Genomic DNA, 18,883 nt, shown 5'->3' with positions numbered 1-18,883 from the left:
ATAGCCGCAAAAACTAAGATCATGATTATTTCTTTCAAAAAAAATATCATTGAAGCCTTTCATGAAGCATTCTACTTGTTTCACGTAGTTTACATTTTAACGGACGATATACTCATTTCAAATACCATGATTTGATTAGCAGATATCCCCTAGATTCGCAAGGCAATTCTCAACATTAGGTTTATAATGTAAAAGATAGACATCCATACACAGGAGCTCTTGGATGGGAGTACAATTTTCTATTGTGGTGACTTTACAATGTGTGGGAGAGAGAGAGAGAAAGAGAGAAGGAAAAAGGGGAATGGCCATGCCTACAAAAATGGCAAGGCAGAGCTACAAATCCAAGAAGAAATACAGACAGCAGAGGTTCAAAAATTCTCTTCCCCTCGGTCATCCTTCAACATTACAACCTTGGCAGGAGACTCGCTCTCTCCTCCAACCTCCCTTCCTTCCTCACCGTCGTCCTCCGTTTCCCTGTCCCTCTCTTTACCCCCCTTCACGTCCGAAGGCAACGGCCTGCTTGACTGTTGCGTCTCCTTCGTCTCGTCCTCTTTGCGGTGCGGTGGCGGTTCCAGCAGGCCGGTCAGATTTAGATCCAGAGAGCGTGCAGCGCTCCCGTCTGTGATCCTGGGAAGTGGCTTCTTTATGACATTTGGAGGGTTTATTGGAGACTTCGGCGGCGGCGGCGGCGGACTTGGTACAGTAAACGGGGGGATCACCGGCCTCTTCCCTCCGTACAGAGCTCTTACTGCCTGGGTGATGGCGGCAACTCCCGGTGGCAGCTCTGGCTTTCTCTGAGGAGGCGGATGGTTGACCGCCTCCCTCATCCAATGGGGAAGTAAGTTTGACTTCCCATAAGTCAACGCCTGATCTGAGCCCGCGGCGGAAGAGTCAACCGCCTTCTTTGGCAGCACCGGCGCTGGTTTCTCGGACCGGCCGCTGCCCAGCTTGATGTCAGTCAAGTGGGAGTGGAATCTCGGCGCCGCGTCGACCCCCAAGCCGGTGGCAAATTTGCTGCCAACGAGGGCCCGGGACATCATCCCGTTGGACAAAGGCGGAAGCGTTGAGCTGGCAGGTGTTGACTTTGCCGGCTCGTCCATGATCCTGACCTGCTCCTCGGCCCATCTCGCGGATAACTCCTCGGGCAACCGGTGCTTCGAGAACTTAAGCTTGGGGTCCCTCAGCATGGCGTCCCAATTGCCCCGACCGTGGCGGCGGACGCCGATCCAGAGCAAATCCAGCTCATCCTCGGTCCAGGGCTCCGGCTTCGGTCTCTTCCTCGCCCCGCTGGACCCAGTTCGCATCATGATGCTTTCCAGGACTTTTCTGTGGTTCTCAGGCAGCGGCAGCAACGGCAGCGGAGGTGACGGCGGCAGAAGGTGGGAAAGAAGGGGCAGCTCGGAGAGCTTATGCTTGTGTCTGCTGCTCTTGTTGCCGCCGCTTTGGTGATGACGAGAGTGGAAGCTGGGCAGGGGAGGAAGGGCGGAGGAATCTTGAAGATTCTCTGGCTTGATCATGTCTATTGGCAAGCTAGGGAGGTCTGACAGTGGCTTGGATCCTAGGAAATTAGGAAATGGGAACTTGGGCAGAGATTCGTCCAACCCGCCGGATCCCGGAGTCTTTTCCGGAAAAAGCGTGGAAGATGAAGAAGCTTCGTCTTTGCAATGCGTGGGAGTTTTTCCCTGCGGGGTAAGATTCATTGGTCAAAGCAAAAACTACAAAATACGAAGAGACTTAGGTTTAACTGATTTATCAATTGGAACCGAAGAAGATTCTGTCTAAAAGCAAACGAGATGAAACTTGTAAGTTAAGGAATGTTGAGACCTATTAATCAGATCCATATCAGAAATTGAAATTTGAAAAAGGAAAAAAAACTCGGAGTTAGTTGTCAATAGCTTAATCATACTCGCAAACAAAAAAGATCCACATTAAGAGTGCGCTTTCCATAATTCATGTTTTTGCTTCTTGATCTCGACAGAGGAAGACAGCCGGCAATGAGAGGGTGGTTTCATAGTTTTAATGAGAATGAGAGAGAGAGAGAGAGAGAGATACAGGAGAGAGCGTAACACACCAAGTGCAGAGAGAGAAAGAAAGAGGGTAGAGAGAGACAGAGACAGAGCAGAGAGAGAGTCACACATAGTGACACATTGAGAAAATGGAGAGAGAATAGAGAGCGAGCGAGTGACACAGCGCGGCAGATAGAGCGAGTGCAACACAGCAACAGCGAGTTTAGAAAGAAGTGAGAAAGATCGACACAGTGACAGAGTGTAGAGAGAGAGAGCAACACAGCGACAGAGAGAGAAAGTAGTGAGAGGAAGCGACACAGACAGTAGAGAGAGCGACACAGAGAGAGAGTAGAGAGAGAGCAACACAGAGAGACAGAGAGAGAAAGTAGTGGGAGGACGCGACACACACAGTAGAGAGAGAGCGACACAGAGAGAGAGCAACACAGCGACAGAGAGAAAGTAGTGAGGAAGCGACACAGACACAGTAGAGAAAGAGCAACTCAGAGAGAGAGTAGAGAGAGAGAGCGACAGAGTAGAGAGAGTGACACAGAGTAGAGAGAGAGAGAGCAACACAGAGTACGGAGAGAGAGAGCAACACAGAGTACGGAGAGAGCGACACAGAGAGAGTACAGAGAGAGAGCAACACAGAACAACATAGAGAGAGAGCAACACAGAGAAAATACTAGAGAGAGAGAGCAACACAGACCAACAGAGCAGAGAGAGAGAGCAACACAGAGTGTCATAGTAGAGAGAGAGTGACACAGAGCGACAGAGTAGAGAGAGAGTGACACAGAGTGACATAGTAGAGAGAGAGAGTGTGACACAGAGCGACAGAGGGAGAGAGTGACACAGAGCGAGAGAGTAGAAAGAGAGAGAGACACAGAGCGACAGCGAGAGAGAGAGAGAGAGAGCTTAGACATCCACTCTCGTGGAGTCTTGGATTCTCCAGAATCCAGTCTTCTTCATGGTATCAGAGAGCATTCCTGACTTGGACAATCTTCTGATTCTTAGAGCTCCTTCACTGGATTAGCTTCCTCTTCGCATTCTGAAATTAATATCCCCGTCAGTCGGCGGCATGCCTCTCTGTCAGCCTCAGCTTCTGCGTGCAAGCTCCATGCCACAGGCTTAATCGCATTCTTCAGACCACTACCATCAGCTCCATGTCAAAGGCTGATACCGTTCGACCACACGTACATATCAGAGGACCAAATGTCGCCCGTCGACAGAGTACGGGCAGTCAACATAATAAAGATTTAAATAACAGCAAAGGGGAGCTGACAAGGCATCTTGAAAGTTAAGTTGCGGGAGCGTCCCGATCCAGAGGGAGAGAGATCGTAGTCGACTCCCTATTTCGTGTTCTCTGTTCTTGTTATCTTCTCGTCCTTCCGACCGTTCCTTCTGTTCTTGAATATTGGAACGTTGATCCTCTGAGGTTCCTCTCTGATCTTCTCAGTCTTTCTGCGGTTTCGAGCATTACAAGATCGAGAGGCGTATCACAGGCTAACTCCCTTTGGCTTTCCCACCAGTCGGCGGCATGCCTCGGAGGTTCCTCTCTGATCGTTGATCCTCGGAGGTCCAAGGGAATATTGGAACGTTGATCCCCGGAGGTTCCTCTCTGATCTTCTCGGTCTTTCTGCGGTTTCGAGCATTACAAGATCGGGAGGCGTATCACAGGCTAACTCCCTTGGCTTTTGCCAAAGTCATGGATCCTCGATTCTGGTGCAACTGGTCATATGACTCCTCATGCTTATTGTTTCTCCTCCTATATATTCCTTCGCCCAGTAGCTGTAATTTTTCTACTGCATTGGGTGACCTTCTCAAGGTTGCTGGTGTCGGCTGCCTCCATTTATTCTCCCCTTCCACACCTCACCGTTCTACTTCTTTCCCTTTGTCATTTCGTCAAGAAATTGGGCCAAGACCTCTCCACCGCCAATGTTTTCATCATGATAAAGGGGCGAGACAGATGCCTTTGCTTTTGGAGTGTGGGGATCTATACATTCTTCACCATTCCTCTCTCCCTATTGCTGCAGCGTCTGGCCATTCCTCAGTATCGAATTACCACCTTTGGGTTCTCCGTAGTCAACTGAACCATTTTTCATCTCTACTCTTAAACTTGTTTTCTTGTTTGTTCCTTTGATGACTTTTGGAAGATTTTATACGTGAAACTTGGTCCTTAGCTGAAACATACTCGTGTTAATTATCCCACACTGGATCCTTCTTCACATTCCAATGCTCTCTCTCTCTTATTCTGATAAGAACCTTGATCTAGATTTGTATCAGGAAGGGAATATAGGGCGAGGCAACATAGAAGTTCCCGGGGTAGGAGAGTAGGAACGGGAATGATAAGAGGGGTGGAACAGTGGAGGTAGGGATCAGTCAGGGACGAGCCAGCTGAAGATCTGGTGAGACGATCACAGGGATAGGGGGATCGTTGGACGGTCAAGGGGACGGGACCGAGACAGGGAGGACCAAGATCTGGTGAGACAATCTACCTTAAACATGAAATGACTAAAGTGCCTCTAGTGGGCTAAAATGCCTAAGATACCCTTGGGGGTTGAGGATCGTATTATATTCACAGTGATATTAGGGGTCCCACTCCTGTCCCCAGCCCCTCGAGCACTGGTCGGCCATATTTATTGATGATTGCACTCTTTTTACACGGGCATTTCTTTCTCAAGAACAAGCGAAGGATGTCCCAAATAATGCCCACGATTATCTCAGTTCCACCCTTCCCTCCTTAGACTCACACAGTATTGTTCATGAAACGTCTTGTGCCTAAATTCCTCCGCAAAATGGTGAAGCAGAACAAAAATTCCGCCATGTTTTTTTACTGCCTGGAGATTACTTCTTCACAAAAAGCTTTTGGCGGAACAAAAATTCTGCCAAAGCATTTTTGGGGTGCGGTCGCCCTGACTGCCATTCACCTGAAGAACCGTCTTCCCTCTCATGTCCTTTCTCATCTTACTCCCTTGGCCATCCAAAATCGTTCCTCACCCTCTATTTCCTTGCACACTATACTCACCCCTCGAATATTTAGCTGTAACTGCTTTGTTGTTCTTTATCCTCATCGTAATAAACTTGACGCTAAAGTGGTCTGGCGTGTTTTTGTGGGATATTCCTCTCATCAAAAAGGCTTTAAGTGCTATCATCAGTCCATTCATTGGTTTTACTTGAAGATGTTACATTTGACGACCCCTTCGGACACTATAAGTGCTTCCCTTCGACTTCCCACACTTCTTCCTACTCCACCACTTCTTTCTCCTTCTCTGGACCCTTCGTCTCATGGGGCCAGCTCCTCTACTTCCTCCTGCTGATCCTCTTCCTCCTTGCCGTTCTTCTTGGTGCTTTATGGGCTCCACCTATTTCCCCTGTGCTCACCCTTCCACTGCTGTTCCTATGATGTCCCCGTCCCCCAACTATGCCCTTCCACTTGTTTCCACTGACCCATCCCTGCCTTCTCTATCTCTTTCTACCTCCCTTTATGTTATGGCTCCCTCGAGTAAGAAGCATAACTATATTGAAAATGCGTAGATCCCACACTGGCAGTCCAAAAACACAACTCGACTATATCCAAAGCCACTTTTTTTTTTGAACAATAAAGAAGACCACCCGGAACTGGTGGCCTACTTGCTATCATTAACGATAAAAATTGTGTACAAACAATGTACAATCGAACTCAAAATAGGCTATCCTCTCCCTCCACCCCAAAACGACTTCAGCGCCTCCACATCATGAGCGGCATTCTCTATGGAAACCGACCTCTCGTTAAACACTACCTCGTTTCGATGTATCCATATCGTCCAGAGCACCGCGAGCAAGTCGCCCCAATCAAGTCTTCCGTCAGAAACTGAAGCCCAAAAGGCCTCGTCTGAGGAGATATCCACCCCCGGTAATTGCTGCGATGCCCCGTCGCCCTGTGCAAACTGACATGTGAAGAACAGGTGGGAGCAATTTTCCTCTCCCCTGTCACACATAGGGCAGCCAATGGGAGTCGCAAGGGTCCATTTCTGTCGATAGACTCGTGTGACAAGCCTTCGACGCCTCAACAACCAGCTGAAGAGCCGCACTTTAAGGGGGACTTTGCGCGGCATCAACATATGGCAGGCCTTACCGGTCATCTCGTCGTCCCGAGCTGTTCCTCGGATTTTCAAATATGCATCTTTCACCAAGAAGGACGACACCAGCCATATCCAACCGTCATGATATCAGCTATCGGTCTGAAAGGTAAAAGCGACTCTTGCAGCTCCATCAGCTCCCCAAACTGTGTCTCTGATAAAGCATCTGTCAACATAGGGACCCAAGCCTCGTCCCAACAATCCCTGACCGTGGCCTCTGGATTCCGTGCTAGCGCAAATAGCCTTGGGAACCTCAAATGCATAGGGCTGTGGTTGGACCAATTGTCGGTCCAAAAGCGAAATATTGCCCCATCTCCCAATCTGGGCTCAAAGAACTTGAGAATGCGAGGTATGGCTTGACGCAGACCACTCCAGAAAGGGGACTCTCCTCTGACTCTAGCCCAGCATCTCTCCCAGTCTATCTTGGAGCCATATCTGTCTCTCAGGATGTTGAAAACCAGCCCCTCCGCAGAAGTCGCAATCCTTTATCACTCAGGATATATCCAAAGCCACTGTACGAGTAAGATGTTCCAATATGAACATTGACGAAGAGAGAAAGATGAGGTTCACAAGAGATAAACGGCAACAAAAGAAAGAGATAGACAGGCCGGATCGGTACTGTCTCTAGCTGGGTGGCGAGATGATCTCCCAACACTTCTCGTACCTTCCGCTGGAGCTCCCGACCGCTGAACTCTAGTTTTCTTCCTTCCTCCCTTGTTACAGTGCCCCCCTGCTCCTTATAGGTTGTTAGCTGACATGGTCTCGTCCTGCGTCTGACACCTCGCGGTTAGCTGACATGGTGCGTGAGCGATGTGAGCGGTTTTCTGTTTTTTCCTCTTTTCCAAATATGTCCTTGTCAGTTGCCTATCACCTTACCCCTCGTGGTTCACCATGTTTGGCCTCTGAAACAATTCGATGTCAAAAACGCCTTTCATCACGATGATCTCAATTAGGAGATTCATGTTTTTTCCCCCGGCTATACTTCCCCCTCATAGGCTACTACTCCTTTGATGTGCCGTCTGATGAAGGCTTTGTACAGCTTGAAGGAATCTCCCCGCGCTTGGTTTTGATGCTTTGCACATTCCATGATCCTTCTTGATTAATCAGTGTAACAGCAACTGCACCCTATTTTATCCCCATTCCCCATCTGGAATGGTGACCCTTGTTTATGTTGATGACATTATTATCACGGGGAATGATTCTCATTTGTTGGCTCAACTGGCTCGACACCTGGCTAACGAGTTTGATATTGAGCATCTTGCCCTGATTCACTATTTTACGGGCATTGAGATAAAATATTCCATTGCAGGTACCTTTCTCTGACAGTGTGAATATATTATTGGTCTTCTCCAGGAGCTCGGCAAAGAAGACGCACAGCCTCTTCCCACTCCAATTGAAGCTGTCATCCAGCCTCTTCTTTGGGCGACAGTTGACTTAGCCGCCAGTAAGAAAAATAGGGAAAGCAAACTTTCTTACCTCATGCATTAGGGTTCTCACTGATTCAAACCAGAAAGATTACAAGGTGGGTTCGGCCCACGTGCATGACTTAAAGGTCATGTAAGTCAGAATGGTATGAGGCTCATTTTACAACATAATGAGATAAAAATAAAAGAATTAAAAACAAGGCATAAAGAGAATGGAACTGCTGACAGAAGCCAATCACTGCCTTTCTCTTGCTGAACATGACGATCCTGTTAACCAAAGGCAGTACCAGTGACTTGTTGGCAAACTCCTATTTCCTGTCTTCTTCATGGTCTATTTTTTGTACGAAAGCCTTCTTCATTATCTATTAAATCCTACTTGCTCTCGTATTTGTAAATACGTCTTAATGATAATCCGCCATGCCAGCGGATTAACTTTAAGGCATTCTCGTAAATGTGCTAAGCCCGATAACAATTGTAACCTGTATTTATACAGGTGTTGAAACCCAAGCTGAATGATCTCTTCTCTGTCTCTCAGAGAAGAAATGAATTGGGTGAGTTAAAAATAAGATCAGTTTGTAGAGAAACTGCTCATCTCATTAACTGATGAAAATTTTGATGTGTTATTTCACGAGGAATATCTTATGTAAGAGCCAAAATTGAAATTTGTGAATAAAAATATCGATTTAATTGTTATTCAAAAAAAAATATCAATTTAATAGAATGAGCTTGAAGAAGAGCATACTGTGTTGAAATGGAAGCCGCTCCCAGGTAAAGCACCTTTTAGATGGCGATTGAAAATATCCGAAAACAAGTTATCCGGCAATAAATGTGGGGCACCGAGAAGAGCGGGCTGGTCTTTGAAAGGTGGAAATTGAACCTCAGGCGGCTCCCCTCTTTCATCAAACTTAGGAACAGGCAAGCCACGAAAAGTAAAGTTACGACTTTTTGATTCTCTTTTATAATCGCTTTTAGTGACTGAGTTTGGTTGGCCAGAGCTCAAAGGAAAACCTAAATTTTCCTGAGAAGATGGGTCAGTACTACAGCTGTGCAATTCTCTGCTTTCAGGCTTCTGGATTCTGACTATGTTTGAAGAACTTCTGTCATTAAAAACTTCATATGGCTGAGAATCACCGGATGGAATCTTGTCTAATGAAGATTCCACTGGCTTAACATGAATGGGGGTTCCACCCCTATCTGGAACATGGTGGGCAGATTGCGATGAAATCTCATTAGCCTCATCAAGAGTTTCTGGAATATTCCGTCGAGCAATTCGTTCCTTCTGCCTTGCTCGAAGCTTCGAGCTGTCAAGAAAGACGGTAAGGGTACTGTTGAGCGAAAAAAGTAAATGAGAAAGAGAAAATTCTCGGGGAACGTACAATTTTGCTTTGAAAGCACGACCAGCAGGTGTATATTCTGGTACTGGCTCATCCTCTTCATTACCACTCTGCCATATATTAATTGACATATGAGGCATTGAAATTACAGCTTTGCACGATTTGCAATGTTCATAAAGCGGGAATAATCAAATAAATGACATTTGAGATCATTATTAGATAAATTGAAACCACCCATCCGAAGAAGCATGTAAATTTTCCCCTGAATGAATCTTCTCCAAAGCCCGGGAAAAACTTTGAGAAACTTATACGCACCGTGCCCCAAAAATTCTATTCCAACTGTAAAAGTTGAACTCGACCTTTCCTCTGTTTTTGATATGATCCATTGTACAGATAATATCCTACTTCTGTAAGTTCCCTCTGCTAACTACCCATCAAACATTTGGAAAACCAAAAATATCTATGTATAGCGGTGCTAGATTATTTTAAAGAGTTTCAAATATAATATTTTGTCCAGTGATGGTCTACCTCACTCAAAGCTTCGGCAGCAATTTGAGCAAAAGATTCCTTATAGGAAACAGCTTTTCTCAGGCGTTTTCCACGGCCAAGAGATGCTTCTTCCTCATTCTGGTATCTCTCCCACCTGTAACCCGGGAATGTCAGCAGATTAAAAACCAAAAAACTACGGAGACAAAAGAATAATTTCCAAAGAAATCAAATGGACAACTATATGGTATATTCAACATTACTTCTCAATCAAATTATACAATGAATGAATTCTGAACAAGTGAAATCTCGAATTGCAACATGGTAACAATTTCTAGGAGCTTTCTATTAGCCAACGTTCATTTCCCCTTCTTTTTATTTTTATTTTCCTTTATATGAATGTGGGCCATATATCTATAAGTGGACCCAAGTGACTTAATCGTTTAAGTTATTCTTCCATGTGAGGATAAGTGACTTAATAAGAGTGGGCCCATCCCACTTTATTGGCTGGTATTTAAACCAGCTGCAATATGTGAACAAGTAAGATATTATTTTCGTTTTTCTAAATAATATGCACATGAGAAAGGTTTCGGAGGAGATGCTGGAGAATAAGGGCCAGCGAGATGCTTAGGGGAAGCTAAATCCAAGATTTTAGTTGCCTATCCTCGCAATAAAAAGCAAATAAGCAAAAGATCAAGTTGTGTTCGTTTTTAGTCATTGTAATATCCATCTGAACCAGTTCAACAAATCAAAAAAAGTCATCTATCAGAGCATCATTCTCTGTTAATTAGGATAAGGCAAATAAATTTAAATGATATCTACACAAAAAATTTAGAAAAGGTGATAATAAAATAATTTCAAAATATAGATTAAGTGACTTTAACACAGAATTTGAATAAGCCGTGCTTAGTTCTTTTGTTTATTAGGCATTAATCAAATTGAATGATCACCAACAATGAAAAGTTTGTAAGAAAACTAGTATGTTAAAGTCAACTGAGTCATCTTTCAGCCTACACTAGGACGACCATTACTTCTGTGACCTCTCACTAATCGTAAGCCCACTAGTGGCCTTTTCGTCCTTTCATTCCCCTTTTAAACATGTGGCCCTCCTTGTTGGAGGCAAGGACATTGAGTACGGAGTGAATCTCTCCTTTTGGTAACAACAATCTAATCGGTGACATCCACTTCATCGGCCATCCTTTGTCTTGGCAACATCCACTCTTCCAACCCTCCTAGTCCTCACTCTTCCTGGCATGTTCCATCTTGCCAGAGACCTCCTTCCCCATCATTCAGGATACCTTCCTTGGAAAGACCATACCACAGACTCTTGATCAAAGAAACAGGTTAAATGCAAGTATATTTTCAGCACTGTCTTTTATCTTCTTGCATTTCGAAGAGAGGTTAATGAGGATATAAAAGTTTGAACAGCAAGCATAAGTTACTAGGTCAAAACATGAAAATGACATGCCATGGTTACCCATAGAGAGACGAAAAGGCTATAACCCAAAAAAAAATTATAGAATTCATGCACGATGTATAACGGTGAGTGATTGAGAGAAAGGAGAATAGTGTCACCTGAGACGCAAGAGCCGATCCCATTCATTTTCTTCAGTATTTGAAATTGGTTTCTCTTCCTTTGTATCAAAATTTTCCACACTGTCATTGCATGCTGCTTGTAAGCTTGTGTCAGTTACACCTTTCTCTTCGGTCAGATCATCGTTCCATTCCATTGACTGATAGAAGGATAACATTGTGATAACTAAGAACAAAAGCTTAATTCCTCAGACAACACTTAAAAAAAAACTACATAACAGCAATAGTCTTCTCTCTAACATTATTGCGGTTCTAGCTTCATTTAATGACACTATTTTTTCGTTTAATAGTGTAAAGATGGTAAAAGTATAAAAATACAAAGTGCATGCAATACAACTTGAGTTCACAAATTGAACAGAAATAGCTTTGGTTATCAACTATAGCAATAAACATTACGCAGTGGAGGATCTACGGTAAGAGGAAAAAAAAGCAAGATTAAAGATGCAATCCAGAGGACCAATCGTTTAATAGTGTAAAAATAATAAAAGTATAAAAATACAAAGTGCATGCAATGCAACTTGAGTTCGCAAATTGAACAGAAATAGCTTTGGTTATCAACTATAGCAATAAACATTACGTAGTGGAGGATCTACGGTAAGAGAAAAAAAAGCAAGATTAAAGATGCAATCCAGAGAACCAATCACTCAGGCCAGGCTAAAAGTAAAAGTTTTAAGGGAAAACGTGCAATTACCTTGACAGCGCCAAGCATATCGCTCTCCATTTCGCCATCCATTGTCTCTGTTGCACCGGCCTGAAGATCAGAACGATCCAACAACTTCAGTATCGCGCTCTCATCCCATACAATCTTGTTGCCAACATCCGTACATCTATCCTGATAGACATTTCCCAGACCACCTGATCTTCTCCTGTTCTTTGGTTCGCCATCCACAACACCGTCCAATCTAGGGCTACAAACATCATTCTGATCTGGCTCTCTGAACAGCTCCTCTGTTCCCCACCGAAGAATATCCTCAACTTCCTTCTGCGTCTCTGATTTATTGACGAAGAGCTGATCGAGCATTAATTTCTTCTTAGCCAACTGCAAAATCCGCTCCTCAACACTGGCTCGGACGACAAGACGGTAAACTAGTAGCCTATTAGACTGACCAATCCGATGAGCCCGGTTCATCGCTTGAATATCAGCATGGGGATTGAAATCAGAATCATAGATTATCACAGTATCAGCCGTGGCCAGATTAATCCCTAGACCACAAGAACGCGTTGATAGCAAGAAAAAAAACCGAGACTTGTCATGATTGAATCTTGTGATTGCTGCCTGACGGTCCTCCACTGACACCGAACCATCCACCCTTTCAAACGACATGGATCCGAATTCTACAGTGAGATAATCTTCTAGAATATCCAGAAGCTTAGTCATCTGTGAGAATATAAGCACACGGTGCCCCTCCTTATGCAGTATTCTGAGCATGGAATGCAGTAAAGTCAACTTCCCTGAAGCCTTGATCCTCATTTCCTGAAGAAACTCCACAGAACCGACCTCGGGCTCAGTCCCGGGGATTAAATAGGGGTGATTACAGACCTTTCGAAGCTGCATGACAATATTCAACATAGACTGTTGTGCAACCCCTTTCCCAATATTACGAAGAATCTGATAATTCTTAGTCAGCATTGCCCTGTAATACTCTGCCTGTATAGAAGTCAACTCAACGGGCGCCATGCGTTCTGTTTTTGGGGGAATATTCTGCATGGCATCTTTCTTCAGCCGCCGAAGCATGTGAGGAGAAACAAGTTTCTTAAGCTCCTCAACCTTCTCAGCAGTAGTCAGATCCTTGAATTTCTCTTCAAACGCAGATAGAGAAGGAAAAGTTGATGGCTGCAGAAAGTTAAGAAGATTATACATCTCCCCAATGTTGTTCTGAAGAGGCGTGCCGGTCAAAAGCACTCTGTGTTGAAAAGAAAGCGTGTTGAGTAGGCTGAAGAGCTTGCTTCCAGAGTTCTTAAGACGATGCCCCTCGTCAACAACAAGAACCTCCCACGACACACTTCGGAGGTGAGACGCGTCGGCGAGCACCATCTCATAGGTCGTCAACAAGACGTTGAACTTGGTTAGACTGTTTAATCTTTGACCGTTGGCGTCGGAGGGATGCCACTCATGGCTTCGGATTGCCAGCCTGGCTTTTGCTCCACCATGATACTCCACAACGTTAAGATGTGGGGCCCACAGATAGAATTCAGCTAGCCAGTTGGGCATTGTGGACAGTGGGACCAGGACTAAACACGGCAACTTAGCTTTAAACTCCTGATAAAGCGATGACATGAAGGAGCAAGCTGATACAGTTTTTCCTAAGCCCATCTCATCAGCAAGGATAACGTTCTTAGATTTATGCCAGCATCTGCGCAGCCAGTTTAAAGCCTCCAACTGATGTGGAAATAATGAGCCTCTGAGTTCTTTGGGCTGCTCTAAGAGAGGAGATAAATCTTGGTCGCCACCTTTGAGCTTATCAAGGTTGACCTTTCCTCTTTCCAAAGCCTGGGCTTCGAATTGATAAAATTCTGCTATAAGTTGGGAGGAGTTCTTAACAACGGGCTCTTCAAATCTCTCCCAAGTGCATTCGTCATAAGGAAGTCCTCTCCACTTAATGAATGCCTCTTTCGTTCCATCCTTTAATTCTCGGATCCCAATCACACGCTGAGGCTGGCTCCACTGTTCTTCGCAGATATTGATGGCTGCATTGCCGTACTTTGCCCTGTAGTTCTCCAGTTTTCTCTTTGCAAGGACCTTAAGTTCAGTCTCAGAAATCCAACTGTTATGTATGTTTGATACGCCCACCCATTTGACAAAGTACTCATAAGCAACTCCAAAAGAACCGCCCTGTTTCACCATTGAGTGATCCTCAGAACCTTGATAGATATTATCCTGTGATACCTCGTTAACAGAAAAATTAGTGAACTTTCTCTCCGATTTTGTATCTTCTGCTGTTTGGCTATGATCATTCGCAAGTTTTTCATGGGAAACATCACTACTATTAATATCTTTGGCCAAACTTTGCTGACTTGCACTATGAAAACATTCCTCGTGTCCTAATTTTTCATGCATCATTTTTGAAGAGGGCTTAGTCAGCTCAATAAAACTCAAACTGCCTTCAGTACTATGGACACGGCATCCAAGTATGCGATCAACCTTCGAAGAAAAGAAAAAAAAATAAGGGAGTGAAATATAAAGCGAGAAAGGAAAAACAACGGACTTCATAATGAAACCTCTTAACATGTAAGAGGTTTCATTATGAAGCCACAACGGACTTCCAAAAGTGAACAGCGAAATGTCAACAAGGCATCCGAATTTTCTGGTAAAATTTTATTTCTTTTAAATGCATTGCAGAACTAAGATAAATTAATACATACAAATTTCAGGCAAATGCATCGTCAATGAAGAAAAATTACATTGGTTAGCCAAATTGCTTCAATAGAGCATACCTGCCGAGTTTCTTGAGAGCCAGAATCATCTTCGCGGACTTTTTCAGCGACAATTTTTTCCTCCGTTCTCACAATTGCTGGCTTAGATAATCTCTGAAGGACTCTCTAGTTCAAGCACATGACATTGTAAAATCAGGTAACATCTATTACTTCGACCCAAAATTAGACCGAAAAACATTTTAAGAACGCGTCCACAAATATTTGCCATGAGTGATAGATCTCCACTAGCCTTTGGAGGAAAATCATTAAATTTCTTCACTGGTCATTCTTTGACGTGCAATCTCTCAAAACTAACTGTAACGAAAGAATGCAAAAGTTGTCCAGGAACACATCTTTTACATTCATATGTTTGCCCAGGAATTCTTCTATTAAATCAGAGGGACTAAAGTTCCCTGATTGGGATAGTCACATACGACGTTGAAATAAATGCAATATTTTATGGTCAAACAACATAACCTCGCAGCATAAATTTTCTCTTAGAAAAAACAAGAAATAGCACATGCGATTCTTAAGTTGATGTGATCATATATGAATTTCATTCATAAGTCTCGTGGCCATACTTCTTTCAGTACCTCAGAGTTCTTCACAAAAGAATGAGTGCGAGGAGCTGCCGATGAACCTCGCTTACTCCGAGTTCTAGGTGTCTCTGCAATGCAAGAAGGCTTATTTTTTGCATCTTTCACTGGCCTTGGCCTCTTTTTTCTGGCCTTTTGAATTGACCGATCTGTTGAAATGAAAGGTGGTTTTTCAGAATGAACGTTCTTTGAGATGACAGACATTGTTTTGATAGGTTTTTCACAGTTACCAGCATCTAAGTTTTTTGGAGATTCGACTCCCATGGACTCAGATCCCTCTGATGATGTTTCATCATTATTTCCACCAGATGATGAGTGATCCAACTTTGTGCCATGCGAGCAATTGCTTTGAGAATAATCAGATTTATTCTCTAGTGCTACAGTTGAGCGAAAAGTTACACATTTACCCTTGATGGTGGCCGTGCAGTCCCCAGGATTTGGGTTCTTGGCAGACCTTAGAACTCTCCCGGAATCAACAGATGTTTTACTCCTTGCCCGCTTTGAAACAGGATGAACATGATTTGAAGTATTGTCAGAATTCTTCTGGCCACAGCAACTCTGACAGCACCACTTTCCAGGCGGAGCATGCTATTAATGACATTAGTTAGAATTCTTTGCAGCAGAGATTTAAAGATATTCAAAAGAAGTCAACTTAAAAGATCTACTTATAGACCCAAAAGAATTAAAAGAGGAAAAACCTTGAGCGGTGGCTTCAAACATTCAAGGTGATAAGTCCGAGGGCAGCTATCGCAATAGAGCAAATTTCCACCGAGATTACATTCCTCGCACTCTTGGTGGTACTGCCAGACCTTTAGGGTAAGGGATGAACTAGATTAAAATCCTGAGAATTCCTTCAATATTTGCCTTGAAAGACGTCAAATACCATAAAAATAAAGCACTGGGAAGCAATGTTTTTAATTTCAAATCGATTAAAACCATGAAAGACCCTGTTGATCCAGTTAGTTATGGGATGAACCAGATCAAAGTCATGAGAGTTCCTTCGTTATTTTCCTTCAAAGTCGCTTAAGGCCAGAATCGTAGTCCATTTGACTAAAAAATTAATTGCAAGAATAGTTGGCAAACTCACCCCATCATTCCCCTTAACCTTTGCCAAACAGTTCTTTCGGGTTGACCCAACAGAAGCACTACCATTTATGCTGGATAGATCGGGCCGACATAGAATTTGCTTCCTCTTGCGCTTCAACTTCCAATTCCCGTCGAGTATTTTTTTTTGTGGTGAAGATGAGGTCGAAGGAGCTTCCTTCATTTTTCACCTTATTTCCTCCATTCATAACTAAATGTTCATAGAACTGCAGATTTCAGTAGAGAGGAAACAGATAGCACGAAGATTAGAATTTTATTTCAAGATATAACTGTTGATCACAATAAAGTCTAGATCAAACCAAACAGGCTTCCTTAAGCTGATTTACCCGGTAGGATCAACCCACAGACCTTGTTGATCTAAGAAGAAGCTTAAAACTAGAGAGAGATGAACAGTTGAAAGGAAGTGGAAACCTTTTAAAGCATGAAAAGAAAAGTCTTTCTAAAAAAGGGAAAACAGAAATGACACTAACGTAATAATATCGTATAAAAACAGAAATTTAACGATAGACCCACCTCAATTATCAAGTGAAATAAGGCAGCTTTTTGTACGAGCTGGGCGTCAATTGCAAACAGCCTAGATATTCGCTCTCTGATACGTGATCGGAGGCCAGTGTAAAATCTATGGAAGTGAAATAGCCATATATTCCAGTGGAACACATTATCCTTGATTTTGGTCATTAATCCAACGACTCCGAATGAGAAAACAAGAAAAACGCATTTACATTCTCCAAAGTAGTGATTTTTTTGGGATTTCATCAGGGTATTTCAATTTGTGTTAGAAATGGCAGACTACCGAGTTTAGAAAATTTCTCCACATCTCAAATTAAATACTTAAGACTCCAAAAACATCCGGAAAAAAGTTTCTGGAATCCTGAGTTGGCGGTGTTCCCCAAAGAGCAACAATAAATGGACCCTAAAATCACTCCTTTATCACTAGCCAGACCTTAAACACAAGGCCATAGACCGACGATCCGTCTCCATTAATTCATATTTGCACATTGGTCCGTCAAACACAACATCAAAATAGTAAAATTCTTAAAAACCAAGGATCCATCTACGAACAATTCAAAATCAAACAGACAGGAGTGTAAAGTCTTGCAAGTAGGCCAATACATCAGTCTACGGAGCAAAATTACTCTCACATTATCCACAATTTCCAACGGAGAATCCACACGCGACGCGCAAGAAAAAGAATTCATCCAAAATGACGGCAGTTCTTCACAGAACGAGAGCATCAAACCCTAGTAAGCGAGCCACGGCATTGAAACGGCAAGCAAACACGCAATCCACACCGAAAAGCGTAAAATCACGGAGGAAAATGACAGAATTAGCTGAAACGAACAGAATTAGATGAAACGAACGGTGAGAAATCGGAGGAAAGCGGATATGAACTGAATTAGATGAAAACTCACGCGATTCAACCGGCGTGGAAGCCGATCAGCTGGCAAAATCTTCTCAGCCGACCGACGGCCGCGAGCTCGGCGGATTGGAGAGGAGCCGACGAACTAGGGCACCGCGCAAGGGGGGAGCGAGAGAGACGGGGGTAGAGAGAGAGAGAGAGGGAGGAGAGAGAAAGAGGTTGGACTAAATAGAGAGAGAGTGGGGTCATGCGATACGGATCCCCCGGAGTCGTAGGACGACACTGACAGCCCTGCTTCTTCCTCCAATCCCATTCCGCCACGTGGCGCCCTCCCACGACCTCTCTCTCTCTATGCCTCTTCTGCGCCCCCGCGGTCGCTGCCGTCTCTCTCTCTCTCTCTCTATCCCTCTCTCTCTCTTCTGCTCGTCGCCGCCGGCTCTCTGTCTCTCTCTCTCTCTCTCTCCTTTTCTCTCTGTCTCTCTCTATCTTTCTCTCTCTCTCTTTCTCTTCAGCTCGTCGCCTCTCTCTCTTTCTCTTCAGCTCGTCGCCTCTCTCTTTCTCTCTCTCGCTCTTTCTCTCGCTCTCTCTGCTAGTCGCTGCCGCCATGGCCAGGGCCGGTCTTCTACGTAACGACGGTTGGAGACGGATGACGGTAAACGAATCCGTCCGTCACCCTTTCCGTTACCATCCGGAATAACAAGGATGACGGATTCATCCGCCACGTGGCACAATCCCGTGTGGGACCCACCATTGACGTGGACGTCTTTCTCTCTACATTCATTATGTACCGAGGTCTGGGACGGATGACGTAAATGAGAATCCGTCCGTCATCCGAATTCTGTTGCCTATCCATCCTCCACGTGGTTCAATTCTCGCCGCCGCTGCCAGGGCCGGCCCGGCCTTTTACTTAACGAAGGTTTGGGGGACGGATAACGGAAGATGAACCCGTCCGTCATCCGTTCCGTTGCCATTTGTACTTACGCTGGATGACGGATTCACCAAGTTCATATTTTGCGTGGGACCCACCGCGGACGTGGTTGTCTCTCTTTAACTTTCTCTATATATATATCTTTGTCTCTCTTCTGCTCAGGGTTTGGGACGGACGACGGAATGCGAACCCGTTCGTCTTCCGATACAAGGCCGGAAGACGGATGACGGAATGCCCTCAGAGCATTGATCCATCACGTGACACAATCCGACGTGGGACCCACAAAAGACGTGGATGTCTGAAAAAGAAGTCGCCACGTGTCAAGTGCCAATACCGCCATGTAGACAAGTAATGAAAGCATGTTAAAATAGTATATGATTTTTATAATTTATTAACAGAAATTGATGACGTGGTTGGAATTGAAAAAGGGCCAACCCGCAGGCTGGCGATGATGCCTACTGAAAATGACTTTTTAAAACACAGAAATTGACTTTTAGGATTTTTTTTTGTGAAGAAGACTTTT

The 18,883-nt window shown here is 44.2% G+C and overlaps 1 protein-coding gene across 3 annotated transcripts; it reads right to left on the bottom strand.

Moving 5' to 3' along the window:
• Window positions 1–219: 219 nt before the first annotated feature.
• Window positions 220–17,796, bottom strand: CHR4 (chromatin remodeling 4). 3 transcript variants are annotated; one of them, XM_078580433.1, is made up of 12 exons: window positions 17,485–17,796; window positions 16,056–16,278; window positions 15,667–15,777; window positions 15,199–15,556; window positions 14,954–15,117; window positions 14,394–14,498; window positions 11,650–14,100; window positions 10,941–11,098; window positions 9,408–9,522; window positions 8,922–8,989; window positions 8,288–8,846; window positions 220–1,682 (listed from the first exon to the last, which is right to left on the bottom strand). In XM_078580433.1, exons 2-12 carry the CDS (start codon window positions 16,233–16,235, stop codon window positions 369–371), a joined length of 5,583 nt encoding a protein of 1,860 aa, XP_078436559.1. In that variant the 5' UTR covers window positions 16,236–16,278; window positions 17,485–17,796; the 3' UTR covers window positions 220–368. The 3 variants fall into 3 exon arrangements, with proteins under 3 accessions (XP_078436559.1, XP_078436560.1, XP_078436561.1); XM_078580434.1 differs by having other exon boundaries at window positions 14,966–15,117; XM_078580435.1 differs by having other exon boundaries at window positions 15,376–15,556.
• Window positions 17,797–18,883: the final 1,087 nt, after the last annotated feature.

This window comes from Wolffia australiana, chromosome 9 (genome assembly GCF_029677425.1).
Source record: "Wolffia australiana isolate 7733 chromosome 9, ASM2967742v1".
In the NCBI taxonomy this organism is placed as follows: domain Eukaryota; kingdom Viridiplantae; phylum Streptophyta; class Magnoliopsida; order Alismatales; family Araceae; genus Wolffia; species Wolffia australiana.
The sequence above is the reverse complement of the archived record's forward strand: the minus strand, read 5'-3'. Positions and strand labels throughout refer to the sequence as shown.